The 18,017-nt window shown below is 42.6% G+C and overlaps 1 protein-coding gene across 7 annotated transcripts in view; it reads left to right on the forward strand.

Moving 5' to 3' along the window:
* The first annotated feature begins 5,701 nt into the window (after positions 1-5,701).
* The window catches only part of pxk (PX domain containing serine/threonine kinase), a 63,471-nt gene continuing 51,155 nt past the window's right edge, over positions 5,702-18,017 (forward strand). For 3 of the 7 annotated variants that reach the window (XR_011889376.1, XM_072280471.1, XM_072280469.1), the window contains exons 1-2: positions 5,703-5,975; positions 16,845-16,895. Coding sequence is in view for 6 of the 7 variants with exons in the window: in XM_072280471.1 (XP_072136572.1) it covers positions 5,874-5,975; positions 16,845-16,895 (153 nt within the window). In the remaining variant the exon portion in view is untranslated. Of the gene's footprint in view, positions 5,976-16,009; positions 16,148-16,844; positions 16,896-18,017 lie in introns of those variants that run through there. The other 4 variants (XM_072280472.1, XM_072280467.1, XM_072280468.1 and 1 more) reach the window with 4 other exon arrangements.

Below are 18,017 nucleotides of genomic sequence, written 5' to 3' on the forward strand. Positions count from 1 at the left end.
GCCGCAACATCCTCCCTATAGAGAGGTGACCAGAACTGTACTGCAATACTCCACATGTGGCCTAACCAGGGTTTTATAAAGATGCAATATAACCTCTTGACTTTTGAGCTCAGTGCTTCAACTTATAAAAGCAAGCATTCCATAAGCCTTCTTAACCACCTTATCAACCTGTGTAGCCACTTTTAAGGAACTATGAACTTGGATGGCAAGATCTCTCTGCTCAGTAACATGGTTAAGAATTTGGGTATCTAGGTTAAACTCCATCTGCCATTTGTCTGCCCATATCTGCAACTGAGCTATATCGTGTTGTATTATTTGCCAGTCTTCTGCACTATCCACAACTCCACCCATTTTGGTATCATCTGCAAACTGACTAACCCACCCATCTACATTTTCATCTGAATCATTTACAAACAGTATGTCACAAATAGCAGAGGTCCCAGCACAGATCCCCACTCACTGCCCTCTCTCTTCTATGCACGAGCCAGTTCAGAATCCAAACAGCCAATTCTCCAAGGGCTCTGTGCATCTTAACCTTCTGGATTAGCCTCACATGAGGGACTTTGTCAAACAGCTTACTGAAATCCATGTAGACGACATCCACTGCCCTACCCTCAACAATCTGCTGGCTCTCCCTAATTAGGTCTTGGGTTTCCAAGTGTTCATGCACCCTACCCTAACAATTTTCTCTGGCAATTCCTCTACAAATGACATGAGACTCATTGAGCTATAGTTCCCAGAATTTTGCCTTCTTCCCTTCTTAAACAGAGGCACAACATTAGCCACTTGCCAGTCCTCTGGGAACTCACCTGTGGCTAGAGAGGATAGGAAGATACCGGTCAAGGCCCCAGCAATCTCGTCTCCTGCTCCTTCAATAAACCATCAGGCCCTGGGACTTATCCACTTTAATACTCATTAGGAGGCCCAACACTTCCTCCTCCTCGACCTCTAAACACCTTAACATATTTATCCACTCAGTACTGATCTCCTAGTCCTCCATATCCTTTTCCTGGGTAAATATTGAAACAAAGTACTCACTAAGTACCTCACTCACGTAAATAAATACAAGCTTGATCCAGTTTTAGAGTCAGGGTCCTACAAATTATATTACCACTGATCCATTATTACAGATAGGACAATCTATAATAACCATCTGGATATAATATCATCCCAAAGTCACTACACAATAGCATTAAACAAGTAGCCCAACACAGCAATATTTATGTAAATCTTCAGAAAGCCATAATACTAAACACCACGAGAACAGTCTGAAAGTCCCTAGCAATTGAGAAATGAATGTGCTTGGCTATGCCCATAGTTCAGGTTTTATCAGCTTGTGCTGAGAATTTAAAAAAAAATAACTTTATTTATATAGCTCTTTTCATACATTAAGATGCAGGTTCAAAGTGCTTTACATAGATTGTAAATATAAATCAAAATAGTCATAAAATACTAGACAAAGTCAAAAATCATTAGACAAACATTATATAGAATAAATTGTAATTGAATATACCAAATTATATAAATTTAACCAACATCAACAGGCAATAAGTAGGCCAAATTAAAGAAGTAGGTTTTTGAGAAGTGTTTTGAAATATTTCACAGTACTAGCCTGGGTTATTTCAGTCGATACAGTATTCCAGATTTTTGGTGGATCAGAGTAAAAGGCTGTATCACCAGTTCTTATACAATCGTTTGTATGCTTGGCTCTACGAACACTAAGCAAACCAGTATTCGCAGATCTAAGATTATGATTAGGGACGTAAGAGGATAGACACTCAAATATATAGAGGAAATAGATTATTCAGAGCCTTATATACAATTAAAAGTATTTTAAAATTGATCCTAAGGGCACAGGCAGCCAGTGAAATGATGCCAAAACAGGTGAAATGTGCTCAGATTTTCATTTTTTGGTTAAGATTCTTGCTGCTGCATTTTGAACGAGCTGCAGCCAATTTACATCTTTCTTAGCAATCCTGAAAAGAGTGCAATACAGTAGTCTAATCGGCTAAAAATAAAAGTGTGCGTCAATTTTTCTGCATCTTGAAATGTTATAAGAAATCAAACTCTTGAAATGTTCCTTAAAGAAAGAAAGCAGTCTTAATCAAATGGTTAATATGTGATTTGATATTTAGCTCAGAGTCAATAATAATACCTAAATTCTTTACTTCTTCTCTTGATTTTTAATGCCAAACAATCCAGTTTATTTTTAAGATTCACACTTTTTTATTGCTACCAATAACCAAAATTCCTTTATTTAGTTTAAGGAAATTCAAGCTCATCCATTCTGTAATGCTAGTAAGTCAACAGACCAGAGGGTGTAGGGCCTCAAGGCCATCTGGTGTAAATACAGTTGTGTGTTGTCTGCATAGATGTGGTAATTCACCTTCTGTTTTGAAATAGTCTGACCTAATGGGAGCATGTCAAGTGAAGGCAACAACCATAGCTAACAAAGAATTTTCTTCCTGTTATAAAAGATTAAAACAAGTGTGAGGCAGTACTGTACCCGAAAACCTACCCAATGACTAAGGCAGTTTATGAGAATGCTGTGATCGATGGTATTAAATGCTGCAATCAAATCTCAGAGAACAGGAGTCCAAGAGAACCTGCATCGGTATTAAACCATGAATCATTAACTACTTTAACCCGTGCAGTTTCTGTACTATGATTTGATCTAAAACCTGACTGGTACTTGTCAAGTAATCACTCAATTGTGGAAAAATGACTTTATCTAAAATTAAAGAATGTGGGGGGAGGGGATGGAGTACAGGCCAGAAGGTGAGTGGAGGAAATGAAGGAATGAAGTAAGAAGATGAGAGGTGATAGGTGAAAAAGGTAAAGGGCTGGAGAAGAAGGAATCTGATAGAGAGTGGACAATGGGAGGAAGGGAGGGAGGAGAGGCACCAGAGGGAGGATATGGACAGGTAAGGAGAAGATATAAAAGAGGAGCCAGAGCGGGGAATTGAAGAAGTGAGGAGGGGAGAGGGAAAAATTACCGGAAGTTGCAGAAATCAATGTTCATACCATCAAGATGGTGGCTACCCAGACAAAGTTGCTCCTCCAAACGGAGAGTGGCCTCATCGTGGCAGAAGAGGAGGCCATGGACTGACATGTCAGAATGGGAATTGGAACTAAAATGGTTGTCCACCTTGGGTGGACTTTGGTTGTCCGTCCTGCTTTTTGCGGATGGAGAGGAGATGCTCGACAAAGCAGTCCCCCAATTTATGTCGGGTCTCACCAATACAGAGGAGGCCATATCGGGAGCACTGGATACAATTGACGACTCCAGTAGATTTACAGGTGAAGTGTTGCCTCACCTGAAAGGACTATTCGGGGTCACGAATGGAGGCAAGGGAGGAGGTAAATGAGCAGGTGTAGCACTTCTCCCACTTGCAGAGATGAATGCCAGGAGGGAGATTAGTGGGGAGGGATGAATGGACAAGTGAATCAGGGAGGCAGTGATCCCTACGGAAAGTAGAGAGTGGTTGGGAGGAAGGAGGTAAATATGTGTTTGGTGGTAGGGTCCCTTTGAAGATGGCAGAAGTTGCGGAAAATGATGTGTTGGATGCTGAGGCTCATGGTGTGGTAGTTGAGGACAAGCGGAACTTTATCTCTGTTGGGGTTTCAGGGAGGGGTAGCACCTGTGGTGGGGGAACATGTTGCGTCCTTTTCAGGGTGGTTAGTCCACCTTTGGTCCCCACCTGGAACTCAGCTCTCACCTGTGGCTCCCCGTAGCTGTTTGCGTGCGACAGCGGCCACACCCCGGGCAATGGCTTCGACAAGCCGGCTAAACCAGGTGAAGGTAGCTGACGGGTCTCAAACCCTCAGTGAGATAGGGAGATGTCTATCCCAGCATGTGAAGACAGACTCTAGCGAATTGAGCAGACGAAACCAATGGAAGATCCAACACTCAAGAAGGCGGTCTCTGCAAGCATTGTGGAGTGTATAGAGCAGGACAAGACACAGAAGGAGTCCTGGTCATCCACTGCGCCTAGTCCCATCTCCAGCCTTCTCGACTCTTGTCTTGCCACTGGATCCAGATGGGAATTGGGAAGAGAGAGTGAGGCTGACACAGTGCAACTCTCCCTCTCTTAAATCCAAATCAAGCGCTAATCTCAGCACCATCAGCCAACTGGTGGCGCAGTGACATCAGAACCAGACTCTGGAGCAAAGGTTCCCGAGTTCAAATCCAGTTGGGCCGCTCCCGGGCACGCTTTCCATCTGTGCTGGGTTGAGTGTCGAGCTAGCAACTCGACCTCGTAAAAAGTACTAATGGTGTCGAGGTCTTCATTGATTACAATGGACGAACCTTATCCCTGTTAAGGCGGCCAGAATACAGGCTGAGGGCAGATTCTGGGAAATGTTGGAGATGCAGATGAGGGAATATCAATGGTGGAGGAAGGGAAACCCTGTTCTTTGAAGAAGGAGGACATTTCTGATATACTGGAAAGGAAAGCTTCATCTTGGGAACAGAAGGAACTGAGAAAAGGGAATGGCATTTTTACAGGAGTCAGAATGGGAAGAGTTACAGTCAAGATGACCATGGGAGTTGGTAGGCTTATAAAAGATATTAGTAGACATTTTGGCTCCAGAGATGGAGGCAAAGGGATTGAGGAAGGGGAGAGAGTTGTCAGAAATGGACCAAGTGGATTTCAGGACAGGGTGGAAGTTGGAGGCCGAGCTGATGAAATTGATGAGCTCAGCATGGGTGTATGAATCAGCATCAAAGTAGTCCTCAGTGTAGAGCAGAAAGAGATGGGAAGCATTACTAATGAAGGCTTAGAACGTGGACTGTTCCACATAGCGAACCAAAAGTCAAACATAGCAGAGGCCCATGGCTACCCCTTGAGTTTGGAGGCAGCGGGAAGAGCTGAAAGAGAAATTATTGAGTGATAATAAATATGAATTTGATTCTGAGAATCAGAATCAGGTATAATATTGCTCGCACATGTGGTGAAATGTATTGTTTTGTGGCAGATGTGCATTGCATACATAATAAAAAAACTAAATTACAATAAGCAGTATATATTAAAAATAAATTAAGTAGACGGTGCAACAAGAGAGCAACCATTCTGATACAGCACAGAAAGAGGCCCTTCAAACACTTTGATCATGGCTGATTTTTATTAAAAATGCAAGAGGCAGCTTCAAAGCTATACCTTGAGTGACCATTTTCAATTTCACCAAAGCCTTTGACTGGATAAACTGGGAAAAAATATGGCATACCCTCCTCAAATTTGGCTGCTTTCATAGATTGGTCACCATTGCAAAGCTACATATGGGGAAAACAAAAACAAATACAGTATTGGAGTGTTTTCAAAAGATTAAATATATTTAAAAAGTCGTTCGCGATGCATCTTAGGTTCTATTTCTTTGAATGCATTTTTATTATATTAGTCTAAGTCACATTTTTAACTAATTCCCAAGCATACAAAGAAATATTTATGAACTACCATGTAATACCTTAACGATGCATTAACTGCCACTCTTAAAGGATTGCATGGCATGAATTCCCTACTTCGATTCCGATTGCGTTTCTGATTTCTGTTTGTGTATACGGGATAAACGAGGATATCTTTAGGTGTGAACTGATAACTTCCCAGTTACTCCTAAACAGATATGTTACATAGTCGTGATCAGGTACTTTTCACTGCATATGTTGATCTCACTTTCCGGTCCACCCGATGCAGGAACTGCGGCGCCATTCTGGGCGGAGATTTCACCAGCGGGATCTCGGCTGCCGACGGAGTGTAGGACCCGGCGGAGTCCTCGCGGTGCCGGCCGGGCAGCCTGGGTTCCAGTCAGGCGGGTGGCGCGCACTCGGCGTCGGCTGTCCCCTCACATGCTCGCTGAGCGCCCTACTTGCCCGTGTAATGGCGCTCATGGAGAAGAGAAGCCCGGGTAAGGTACTGTTGGACGACACGGTGCCGCTGGTGTGCGTGATCGAGGCCAGCCAAAATCTTCAGTCACACACGGTGAGTGCGGGGTGGGTGGGGGGAGGCCGGCTCTAGGCCGCCGCGGCCCCGGGCAGCCGGGGATGGCAAGGGACGGGGACGGGGACGGGAGGGCGGGCTGGCGACCGGTTATCCATTAGCCCTGTGAGGCAGCAGGCAGGGAGCAAGGAGCGCGGCGAGTAGTAGCTGGCGAGACTGGAGTAGTTCAATCATTCAGGAACGTCAGTGCACGAACGGCAAACATTTAGTGATTGGAGTCTGCTGCACCGAACAGTTGTACAGTCCCCGGGTTGGTAACAGTCTGTATCTCCCAAAGGGCTGCAACATCACTAGACTTCTCGCAATTTAGCCCACGGCATTCGTTCCTTTACCTCCTGGGAGCTAATTATGTTAGCACATATGTGTTTGCTCTTATGTATTTTCCTCATTGCCTAAAAGTAGGTCTGTGAAGCTGCTGGAGTGGTCAAAGTAATTCCGCTTGCAATCGTCCATGGTTTTGGTTAAGCATTAGCAACGTAAACTTTTAATGTGCGTATACGCAAGGAATTCTGTGGATGCTGGAAATCCAAAGCAACACGCACAAAATGCTGGAAGAACTTAGTAGGTCAGGCAGCGTCTATGACAATGAATAAAGAGACGACGTTTCGGGTCGCGACCCTTCCTCAGCACTGGAAAGGAGGGGGCAAAGCGGAATCAGGAAAAAGGTTGGAGGAGTGGAAGGAGGGAAGCGAGAAGGTGATAGGTGAAGTCAGGTGGGTAGGCTAAAAGAGAAGAGAAAGAGAATGTGGGGGATGTGATAGACAGATGACGAGAAGAAGAGGCCGGAGTGGGGAATAGAAGAGGGAAAGGGGAGGGATTTTTTTTAAACTGGAAGGAGAAATCAATATTCATGTCATCAGGTTGTAGGCTACCCAGACAGAATATGAGGTGTTGCTCCTCCATCCTGCCAGTCACCAACGTGTCAGAACGGGAATGCGAATGGGAATGAAACTGACTGGCTTTTCTGCTTTTGGTGGATGGAGTGGGGATTCTCAACAAAGTGGTTCCCCAGTTTACGACGGGTCTCACTGATGTAGAGGAGGCCGCATCGGGAGCACTGGGTACAACAGATGACCCCAACAGATTCTCAGGTGGAGTGGTGCCTCACCTGGAGGGACTGCTTTGGGCCCTGAATGGAGATGATGGAGGAGGCGTATGGGCAGGTGTATCACTTTGGCTTCTTGCAGGGATAACTGCTAGGAGGGAGATTAGTGGAGAGGAACGAATGGACAAGGGAATCTCAGAGGGAGTGTCTCTGCGGTGTGTGGGATGGGGAAGGTAACGATGTATTTGGTGTAGAATCCCTTTGGAGAATATGGAAGTTGCAGAGGGTGATGTGTTGAAATGTACATAATTATACTTGTAACTTAAAATTCCATTTTTGGCTTGGAATTTATGTTTAAGTTTCTCTAATCAGTTTTCTGCCTCTGCAACAAAACCGGAACTGTCCTAATCAAAGTTACAAATAACATCCTTTGTGAGTGAGTTGCACTGTTGATCTAATTAGTTGACCTCTTTACAGCCTTTGACATTGCTGACCATACTGAATTCCATTGTCTCTCCTTTGCGAATGGCTCATTGGCACCTCCCTTCCTCATTGCACTGAGTGCAGTTCACAGCCTTTCAGCCTGACCTGTTCTTGGGAGAATTTGGCAAGAGTTCCTTTCATTCTTAAACTCTCACTCATGTATACATGTTCCACTTAGTGACATAATCAAAAGATGGGAACAGCTTCCACAAAGCAAAGAGTAGACCTGTCATTAATGAGTCCTGACGAAGGGTCTGGGCCTGAAATGTCGACTGTACTTCTTCCTGTAGACGCTGCCTGGCCTGCTGCGTTCCACCAGCATTTTGTGTGTGTTGCTTGAATTTCCAGCATCTGCAGATTTTCTAGTGTTTGTTGTCATTAATGGTACTGGATTTCCTTTCACTTTCAAGAAAACATGCAGAAACGAAAGTAAGATTGATATCTCAGTAAAACAAAAACTAAAAACACCCAAACACGAGGAAGTCTGCAGACGCTGGAACACCCATTTAGTTATTGATTTCTCCAGCAGCATCATTTAATATTTTTCTTCTGTTTAAATCTGTATGGAAAATATTCTGTGGTCAGCAAAATTCAAATTTATGTGATGAAATTCCCTTCCAAATGTTTGTTTCTGCTTAACTGCAAACATCATGTTTGTACAAGTGTAACAAGTTTAAAAAAAACCCTAAATTTTTTTCCTCCGATGATTTTGTCATCCATGTCACAAGCAGGGTGGTCAGCAGATTTGCTTCAAGATCACTGTTGATGTTGCTCATGAGGTAACCGTGAGGATATGTGGGTGAGTTGGCAGCTGAGTTTCTCAGGCTGTGTAGACCACTCTGAGACTGTCACCTTACCAAATTGTAGGCATGAACCTGTGCCTCCTACATGAAATGTCCTCTACTGTCATTCTAGTATGAAATTGTAAATTTTAATTGCTTGACCTTAGAATTACAGAGGCTTTCATAAAGATTAGATATCTGACTGAATTCCTTTGGAATTTAGTTTGTTTAATTCTAACAAGTATTTAGAAGTAGATTTTTTTTACAGGTCCCAAAGCTGTTAGCTTTTTTCAGCAGGTCTCTTGTCTAATCAGCATCCTATTATTGAACACTTTTTAATATGTTGTTGTCCTAAGTTTTTAATAAATTATTAGTAATGTGGCTGGAGTCATATGTGAGAAATTAGCTTTTGTTTTTAGAGTCCCAACTCATCCATGCTGATTGTGGTGTCCATCAAGCTAGCCCTGTTTGTCAGTTTTTGGCCCATTTCCTTCTAAGCCAGGTCTCCACAGACCCCTCAGTTAATGTTAGGGGTCCACGGTATGAAAAAGGTTGGGAACCCCTGCTCTAAGTCAAGGACCAGAATATAAAAATAACGATGTAATGCTGAGGCTTTATAAGGCATTGGTGAGGCCTCACGTGGAGTATTGTGAGCAGTTTTGGGCCCCTTGTCTAAGAAAGGATGTGCTGACGTCACAGTTCAAAGGAAATTCATGAGAATGATTCTGGGATTGAAAGACTTGTTATATGAAGAGTGTTTGATGGCTCTGGGCCTTTACTTGCTGAATTTAGAAGAATGAAGGAAAATCTCATTGAAACCTACCAAATGTTGAAAGACCTAGGTAGAGTGGATTTGGAGAGGATGTTTCCTTTAGTCAGGGAGTGGACGACCAGAGGGACAACCTCAGAACAGAACAAAGATGAGGAATTTCTTTAGCCAGAGTGTGGTGAATCTGTGGAATTCGTTGTCTCAAGCGGCTCTGGAGGCCAGGTCATTGAGTGTATTTAAGGCGGAAGTTGATAGATTGTTGTTAAGTCATGGTATGAAAGGTTACGGGGAGAGGGCAGGAGAATGAGGTTGAGTGGGAAATGGATGAGCCATAATCAAATGCAGGAGCAGACTAAATGGGCCAAATGGTTTAACTAGGCTCCAATGTCTTATGGTCTCAGCCTCCCTAAACCATGTACTTATTCAAGTGTCTTTTCTTGCACCAATTCTGGTTACTTCTGGGTCCTAATTTGTTAAAACTTGTGTTATTTATTTGGTGTACCACAGTCATTTAGAAAGTTATGAATCATTATTCTTAAGTACAAATGTTGGAAAGGAGGTGACTGGAGAAAAAATAGATGACTTTTAACCATGAGGTAAAGCATATTTCATTTCCATGTAATATTTGTACTCTTTATATGAATTGATTATAAAACTCATGAGCGCAAAGTTTCTGTCTTATTAGTTAGTAAAGGTTTAAAGCTGTTTTCAGCTGTCGTTACTCTATGTTGGAATGTGCATGTTTCTCAGCTGCATCAGGCAGATTCAGTTTCCTTGTAGGATGACAGCAGATCTGGAGGTTTCTGGGAATACCTTGGTTCCCTAATGTAAAACTGCTTTAAAAGGGAAGGTTTGGTGATTCTATATTGAATGAATTCCTATTACATATTCTTGCTTTCCATTGTTCATTTAACATATTTACAGTACTTCATTTTCTCAACATCCATGTCCTTTACGTATTGCATGGAATCACTAGCTGTGTAACTACACACCAACACTTGTCCATTTAGTCCAGTAACAAGAACCATATGATGACATGAAGGTAGATTGGTGGTTTTGTGTATAGTGTAGAAGGTTGTTGTAAGTCGCAGTGGACCATTGAAGGGTGCAGAGGTGGACTGAAAGTAGCAGATGTAGTTCAATGCAAAGAAAGTATGAAGTGATGCACTTTGGAAGTTCAAACTTAATGGCTGAGTACAAAGTTATTGGCAGTATTCTTGGCTGTGTGGGGGAACAGGTGGATCTTGAAGTCCATAGAACCCTCAGCCCTCAAGTTGATAGGATGGGTGGTTAAAAAGGCATATGGTATGCTGGCCTTTGTTGATAGATTAAGAGCCACGAGGTAAAGTTGCAGCTCTACAAAGCTCTGGTTAGACCATACTTGGAGTGTTGTGTTCGGTTCTGATCACCTTATTTTAGGAAGGACGTGTAAGCTTTAGAGAGAGTGCAGAGGAGATTTATCAAGATGCTGACTGGATTAGAGAATCGGTTTTATGAGGAAAAGTTGAATGAGCAAGGGCTTTTCTCTGTACAGAAGGAGGGGAGATTTGATAGAAGTGTATAAAATGAAAAGAGGCTTGGGTAAAGTGGACAGCCAGTGTTTTTTCCCTGGGGTGGCAATGGCTAATACGAGAGGACATATTTTTAAGGTGATTGGAGGAAAGTATAGGCGGCAGAGGGGGGAAGTGAGATATCAGAAGTAGGTATTTTCTACATAGTCATAAATGCATGAACTATATTCCTGGGGGATGGTGGTAGTGGCAGATACATTAGGGGCATTTAAGACTCTTAGATAGGCACATGGATGAAAGGAAAAATGGAGAGCTACAGTTGCAAGAAAAAGTTTGTGAACCTTGCAATTACCTACTTTTCTGTATTAATTACTCATGTGGTCTGATCTTCATCTAAGTCACAACAATAGACAAATACAATCTGCCTAAACTAATCACACAAGCAGTTGTACTTTTCATGACTTTATTGAACACATTGTTTAATCATTCACAGGTAAGGCTGGAAAAAGTATGTGAACCCTTATATTTTACAACTGGTATAACCTCCTTTAGGAGCAGTAACCTTTACCAAGCCTTTCCTGTACCTGCTGATCAGACTTGCGCAACGGTAAGGAGGAATTTTAGACCATCCTCTATACAAAACTGTTTCAGTTCAAGATTTAAAAGCAGAGCTTTGTGCCAGTTTTCTTTGAGTTGGACAATCCATGTCAGGCAGGGCTGTGTAAAAAGAACTACCTGTTAATTAGGAGGGACATTGAGATTTCAAAGGCAGAGCTTCACCGCAGTTCTCTGGGTTGAAGAGTGACCAATCTGCAGGAGGGATTCATTAGAAAGGGCCAATAAATCAAGTGCAAGCTGTGCACCGTTCGTTTGGAATGTGCTGGTGTTTAGAGGCTTTGGCTCATCTGACGGGCAAGATCAGGTTTGGGTGAGGTACATTGTCTCAGAAGTTAATCTCTCTCTGTCCTTATTTGTTCATTTCTCATCTGTTAGGGCATAATAGATTGGTGAGAATGGCTCAAGGGACAGTATTTTCTCCCGTGTGTGGGATGTGGGAAGTCTCCCAGATAAACACATCTGCACCAGGTGCACCGAGCTGCAGCTCCTGAGAGAATGTATTAAGGAACTGGAGCTGCAGCTCGATGACCTTCAGCTCATACGGGAGAATGAGGAGGTGATAGACAGGAGCTACAGGGAGGTAGTTACCCCTAGATTGCAGGAGACAGGTAACCGGGTGACTGTCAGGAGAAGGAGGGGAAATACATAGCCAGTGTAGAATAACCTGTGGCCATTCCCCTCAATAATAAGTATACAACTTTAGATACTATTGAGGTGGACGACCTACCGGGGGGAGCCACAGTGACCGGGTCTCTGATAGTGAGTCTGGTGCTGTGGCTCAGAAGACTAGAGAGGGGAAGAGAACTGTAGTGTTGATAGGAGATTCCCGAGTCAGGGGAACAGAGACAAGATTCTGTGGGTGCGATAGAATAGCCATGGAGAGATTTCAATATGCAGGTAGAATGAAGAAAATCAGGTTGGTGCTTGATTCCAAGAGGGGGAAATTCTAGAATGCCTACGAGATGACTTTTTAAAGCAGCTCCTGGTGGAGCCCACTAGGGGATCAGCAATTCTGGATTGGGTGTTCTGCAATGATCAGGAGTTGATTAGAGAGCTTAAGGTAAAAGAGCCCTTAGCTGAATCGTGTTGGGAATTGTGATGCATTTTGGTAGAAAAAAATGAAAGGGTTGACTATTTTCTAGATGGAGAGAAAATACAAAAAACTGAGGCGCAGAGGGACTTGGGAGTGCTAGTGCAGGATTCCCTAAAGGTTAATTTGCAGATTGAGTCTGTGGTGAGGAAGGCAAATGCAATGTTAGCATTCGTTTCAAGAGGACTAGAATATAAAAACAAGGATGTTATTTATAAAGTACTGATAAGGCCTCACTTGGAGTATTTTGAGCAGTTTGGGGAAAGGAGCAGAAAGGATGTGCTAAAACTAGAGAGTGTTCAAAGGAGGTTCACAAAAATGAGTCCAGGTTTGAACAGCTAGTCATATGAAGAGTGTTTGATGGCTCTGGGCCTTTATTCACTAGAATTCAGAAGAACGAGGGGTGACTTCATTGGGATATGGGGAGAAGGCAGGAGATTAGGGCTGAGAGGAAAAATGGATCAGCCATGATGAAATGGTGGAGCAAATTTGATGGGCCAAATGGCCTAATTCTGCTCCTATGTTTTATGTTCTTATATTTAGATTAGATTAGATTAGGAGGACACACAGCCCTCTTTTATTGTCATTTAGTAATGCATGCATTAAGAAATGATACAATTTGTTCCTCCGGAATGATATCACAGAAATACAAGACAAACCAAGACTAAAAAAACTGATAAAAACCACATAATTATAGCATATAGTTACAACACTGCAAGCAATACCGTAATTTGATAGAAGAACAGACCATGGGCACGGTAAAAAAGTCTCAAAGTCTCTCGAAAGTCCCATCATCTCACGCAGACGGTTGAAGGAAGCTTCCAGCGCCATGAACTTGCTGATGCAGTATCCTGGAAGCACCCCGACCACAGTCCGATTCCAAGTCCCTCCAAAAACTTCGAACCTCCGACCAGCTCTCTGACACCGAGCACCATCTCTGCCGAGTGCTTCGACCCCGGCCCCGGCAATAGGCAAAGCCGAGGATTTGGGGCCTTCCCCTCTCCGGTTCTCGATCGCACAGTAGCAGTGGCAGCGAAGCAGGCATTTCAGAAGTTTCTGCAGATGTTCCTCCATGCTTCTCACGGCTGTCTCCATCAAATCAGGATTGTGCACAGCATCCTAGTTCACAAATACGATATCAATTCGGAGTAGCCGTGCACGCTGCACAGCGCCGCCATCTTCTCCTCCCCCCTCAGGTATTTCTGAGATACCTTTCATGAACAGCCCTCATCAGGTCATGCCACAGCATCTCAATTGGGTTAAGGTCTGGACTCTGACTTGGCCATTCCAAAACATGAATTTTCTTTTTAAACCGTTCTGTTGTTAATTTACTCATGTTTTGAACCTTTGTCGTCTTGCATCATCCAACTTGTATTAAGCTTCAGGTGATGGACCGCTACCCTGACATTCTCCTATAAAATGTCTTGATACAATTTTGAATTCATTGTTCCCTCAATGATTGCAAGCTGTCCAGGCCCTGAGGCAGCAAAGCAGCCCCAAACCATGTTGCTCCCTCCAGCATGCTTCACAGTTGGGGTGAGGTTTTTGTTGTTGGTGTGCAGTACCCACTTTTTCCTCTAAACATGGCAATATGCATTTCCACCAAAAAGTTTAACTTTAGTCTCATCTGTCCACAGAATATTGTTCCAGAAGCATAATGGATCATCCAGGTGGTCTTTTACAAACTTGAGACATGCAGTAATGTGTTTTTGTTTGGAGAGTAGTGGTCTCCTCTGTGGTAGCCTTCCATGAACACCATTCTTGTTTAGTGTTTTTCATACAGTGGACACGTGAACAGAGACTTTATCAAGTTCTCGAGATTTCTGCAGGTCTTTTGCTGTTACTCTTGGGTTCTTTATCACTTCCTTCAGCATTGCCCATTGTGCTCTTGACGTGATCTTTGCAGGACGCTCACTCCTAGGGAGAGTAGCAACAATACTGAATTTCCTCCATTTCTAGACTATTGGTTTTATTGTGGACTGATGAATACTCGGGTCTTTAGAAATACTTTTGTAGCTTTTTCCAGCTTTATGCATCTATAAAATTCTTCTAAGGTCCTCTAAAATTGTTTTGATCAAGGCATGATGCACATAAACAGATCTTTCTTGAGAAGAGCAGGATCTGTCAGTAACCTGACTTTGTGTCTTTTTTATATGGCAGGGTATCTCGACAACCCACACTTCCAATCTCATCTCATTGATTGGAACACCTGACTCCAAATAACTTTCGTAAAAGACTTCACCCTGGGGGTTACATAATTTTTTTGAACCTAGACAGTGATCGTTTAAATGGTATGAGAAGAAGTACAATTGTATGTGTGTTATTAGTTTTGGCAGATTGTGCTTGTCTATTATTGTGATGAAGATTAAATATCAGACCACATTTTATGGGTAATTAGTGCAGAAAACCAGGTAATTGCAAAGGGTTCACAAACTTTTTCTTGCAACAGTATGTGGAAGTGAAGGGTTCGATTGATCGTGGAGAAGGTTAAGGAGTTGGCACAACATTATGGGCTGAAGGCCCTCTACCACACTATTGTTTTGTGTTCTAATCAAAACTATAAATTATGAGATATCTGCATATAGCAAAGCAATCTTTGAAAAGTACTTTTCTTTCATAAACTGCAGATTTAGCATCCCTGTTAAAATCAAGAGGGTCTTGAATTCCGTGTCATTTCTAATTTAAAGCAGGAAAACTTAAGCAAGACTGCTGGACTCTGGATTTTGACTTGCATTGATGCTTGGCCAACAATGATTACTGAGTTTATTCGACATACAGCATTATGGTTTGGCCATCCATAATGAGCTTTTAATGGTTATTATGCAACACATAATGCTGGATGTACAACATTATGGTTTGACCATCCATAATGATCATATAAAATGCACCTATAAAACCAAGCTAATTTAGAATCTGGAAGTTGTGTTCAAATTGCTGTCAGCTGCCAGATTGACGAGCTTCATCGACAGTGCCGTTGAGGGTGCTGAACAGAACAACCTACCATGAAGTTTCCGGCGCAGTAGGAACTGTGGAAGGATGATCAGCCAGTTGTCCTCTAGCAGTGGAATATATATTGACTGAAGCAACATGCTTTTGTACATTATATCTATTTGAGGTATTTGCTTTATGACTCTTCATGGTAAAGTTGAGTCCGTGCAGCTGAATAGTCTCGCTAGAGAAATGGCATTTGTTGCCTCCTGATCAGATATAAGTTGCTGATGGGCATACTCCTGCATAATTAACAGATCAATATTGACCTTTCTGCTCCCAGATTCCTGGAACAGTAGTGTGTCTGGCATTGTATAGTTCCCATCTTTTTTGTTTCCTTTTGCCAATAATGCTTACCTGTGTTGCTTCAGCAGAAGATTGGTGGTGCTGAAATCGGATTAGAATATCTGCAATGTAGTTGTTGTATCCTTTCCGTGGTTGGGCAGTATCTGCTGATAGCAATTGGAGAGGAAATTTCATTGATTTATAGTTTTCTCCTTTCCCTTTTGAATCTGTCACCCTCCAGTCCAAGTGACTGGGTATTACACCAGATAGTCCCTTTAGTAATCAGAATCTGCTTTATTATCACTGACATATGTTAAGAAATTTGTTCCTTTGTGACAGCAGTACAGTGCAAGGCATAAGTTACTGTAAGTTACAATGAAGTGAAAAAGAGGAACAGTGGGATATTGTTCATGAGTTCACGGACCATTCAGAAATCTGATGGCAGGGGAGAAGCTGTTCTGAAAACCTTGAGTGTGTATCTTCAGGCTCCTGTACCTCTTCCCTGATGGTGGTAATGAGAAGAGGGCATGTCCCTGATGGATGCCACCTTTTTGGGGCAGTGTCTTTTGAAGATAGTGGGAAGGTATGTGCTTGTGATGAAGCTGGCTGAGTTTAAAACCCTCTGCAGCCACTTTCAACTTTGTGAATTGGAGCCTCCATACTAGGCGGTGATGCAGCTAGTCAGGATGCTCTCCACAGTACATCTGAAGAAATGTGTGAGACTCTTTGGTGACATACCAAATCTCCTCCAACCTCTCATGAAATGTAGTCTCTGATGTGCCGCCTTCAAAATTGCGTGTTGGGCCCTGAGTAGATTCTCAGAGATGTTGACAAGAACTTCAGGCAAGAACCCTTTCCACTGCTGACCCCTCGAGGACTGGTGTGTGATCTCCCAACTTCCCCTTCCTGAAGTCCGCAATCATTTCCTTGGTCTTGCTAACGTTGAGTGGGAGGTAGTTGTTGTGGCACCACTCAACCAGGTGACTTGAAAATAATTCAAAGCAGACAACCAAAATTTTGTTTGCCGTACAATACACGAATCTCAAATGTTCAGATTACCGTGTGGTGTTGATGTAAAATGAGCTGACCTAATTTTAAGTAAAGTGCTGGAGGTATTTAACAGGTCCAACAGCATTCATGGACGCAGAAACAACGTTTACATTTTTCGGAGTGATCTTTCTGAGCATTTTGCTTTTATTTAGGATTTCCAACAGTTTTTGCTTTTGGATTACCCTACTCTTACCTTGTTCTAATTGGTATATCTGTATTTATCTCTATAGGAATACATCATTCGTGTGCAGCGTGGAGTTTCAGTAGAGAATAGTTGGCAGGTATGTTGTTATAAATCAATTACTTTGTGATCTTTTTATTTAATCGGAATCAGGTTTATTATCACTGGCATGTATCGTGAAATTTGTTAATTTAGCAGCAGCAGTTCAGTGCAACACATAATATAGAAGAAGAAAATAAATAAATAAAATTAAAAATAAGTAAATTAATTACAGTATACGTATATTGAATAGATTAAAAATCATGCAAAAAACAAATAGTATGTGTGTGTGTGTGTGTGTATATATATATATGTATATATAGATATTAAAAATACATACATATATATTTAAAAAAAAGTGAGGTAGTGTTCACAGGTTCAGTGATGGCAGAGGGGAAGAAGCTGTTCCCGAGTCGCTGAGTGTGTGCCTTCAGGCTTCTGTACCTCGTACCTGATGGTAACAGTGAGAAAAGGGCAGGTCCTGGGTGCTGGAGGCCCTTAATAATGGACGCTGCCTTTCTGAGACCCCGCTCCCTGAAGATGTCCTGGGTACTTTGTAGGCTAGTACCCAAGATGGAGCCGACTAAATTTATGACCCTCTGCAGCTTCTTTCAGTCCTGTGCAGTAGCCCTCCCCCGCCATACCAGACGGTGATGCAGCCTTTCAGAATGCTCTCCGCAGTACATCTATAGAAGTATTTGGGTGTATTTGTTGACATACCAAACCTCTTCAAACTCCTAATGAAGTATAGTTGCTGTCTTGCTTTCTGTGTAACTGCATCGATATGTTGGGACCAGGTTAGGTCCTCGGAGATCTTGACACCCAGGAACTTGAAGCTGCTCACTCTCTCCACTTCTGAACCCTCTATGAGGATTGGTGTGTGTTCCTTCGTCTTAACCTTCCTAAAGTCCACAATCAGCTCTTCCGTCTTCCTGACACTGAGTGCGAGGTTGTTGTTGCGACACCACTCCACTAGTTAGCATATCTCGCTCCTGTACGCCATCTCGTCTCCATCTGAGATTCTATCAACAATGGTTGTGTCATTAGCAAATGTATAGATGGGATTTGAGCTATGCCTAGTTGAATGTGTGCAACATCTAAAAAGCAAAATTTAATTGGAAGGAGTTTCCCAAGGAAATATATTTCAGCTTTCATTATTTGAATTGCTAAATAATTGTAATTG

This window comes from Mobula birostris, chromosome 16, assembly GCF_030028105.1.
Source record: "Mobula birostris isolate sMobBir1 chromosome 16, sMobBir1.hap1, whole genome shotgun sequence".
NCBI lineage: Eukaryota > Metazoa > Chordata > Chondrichthyes > Myliobatiformes > Myliobatidae > Mobula > Mobula birostris.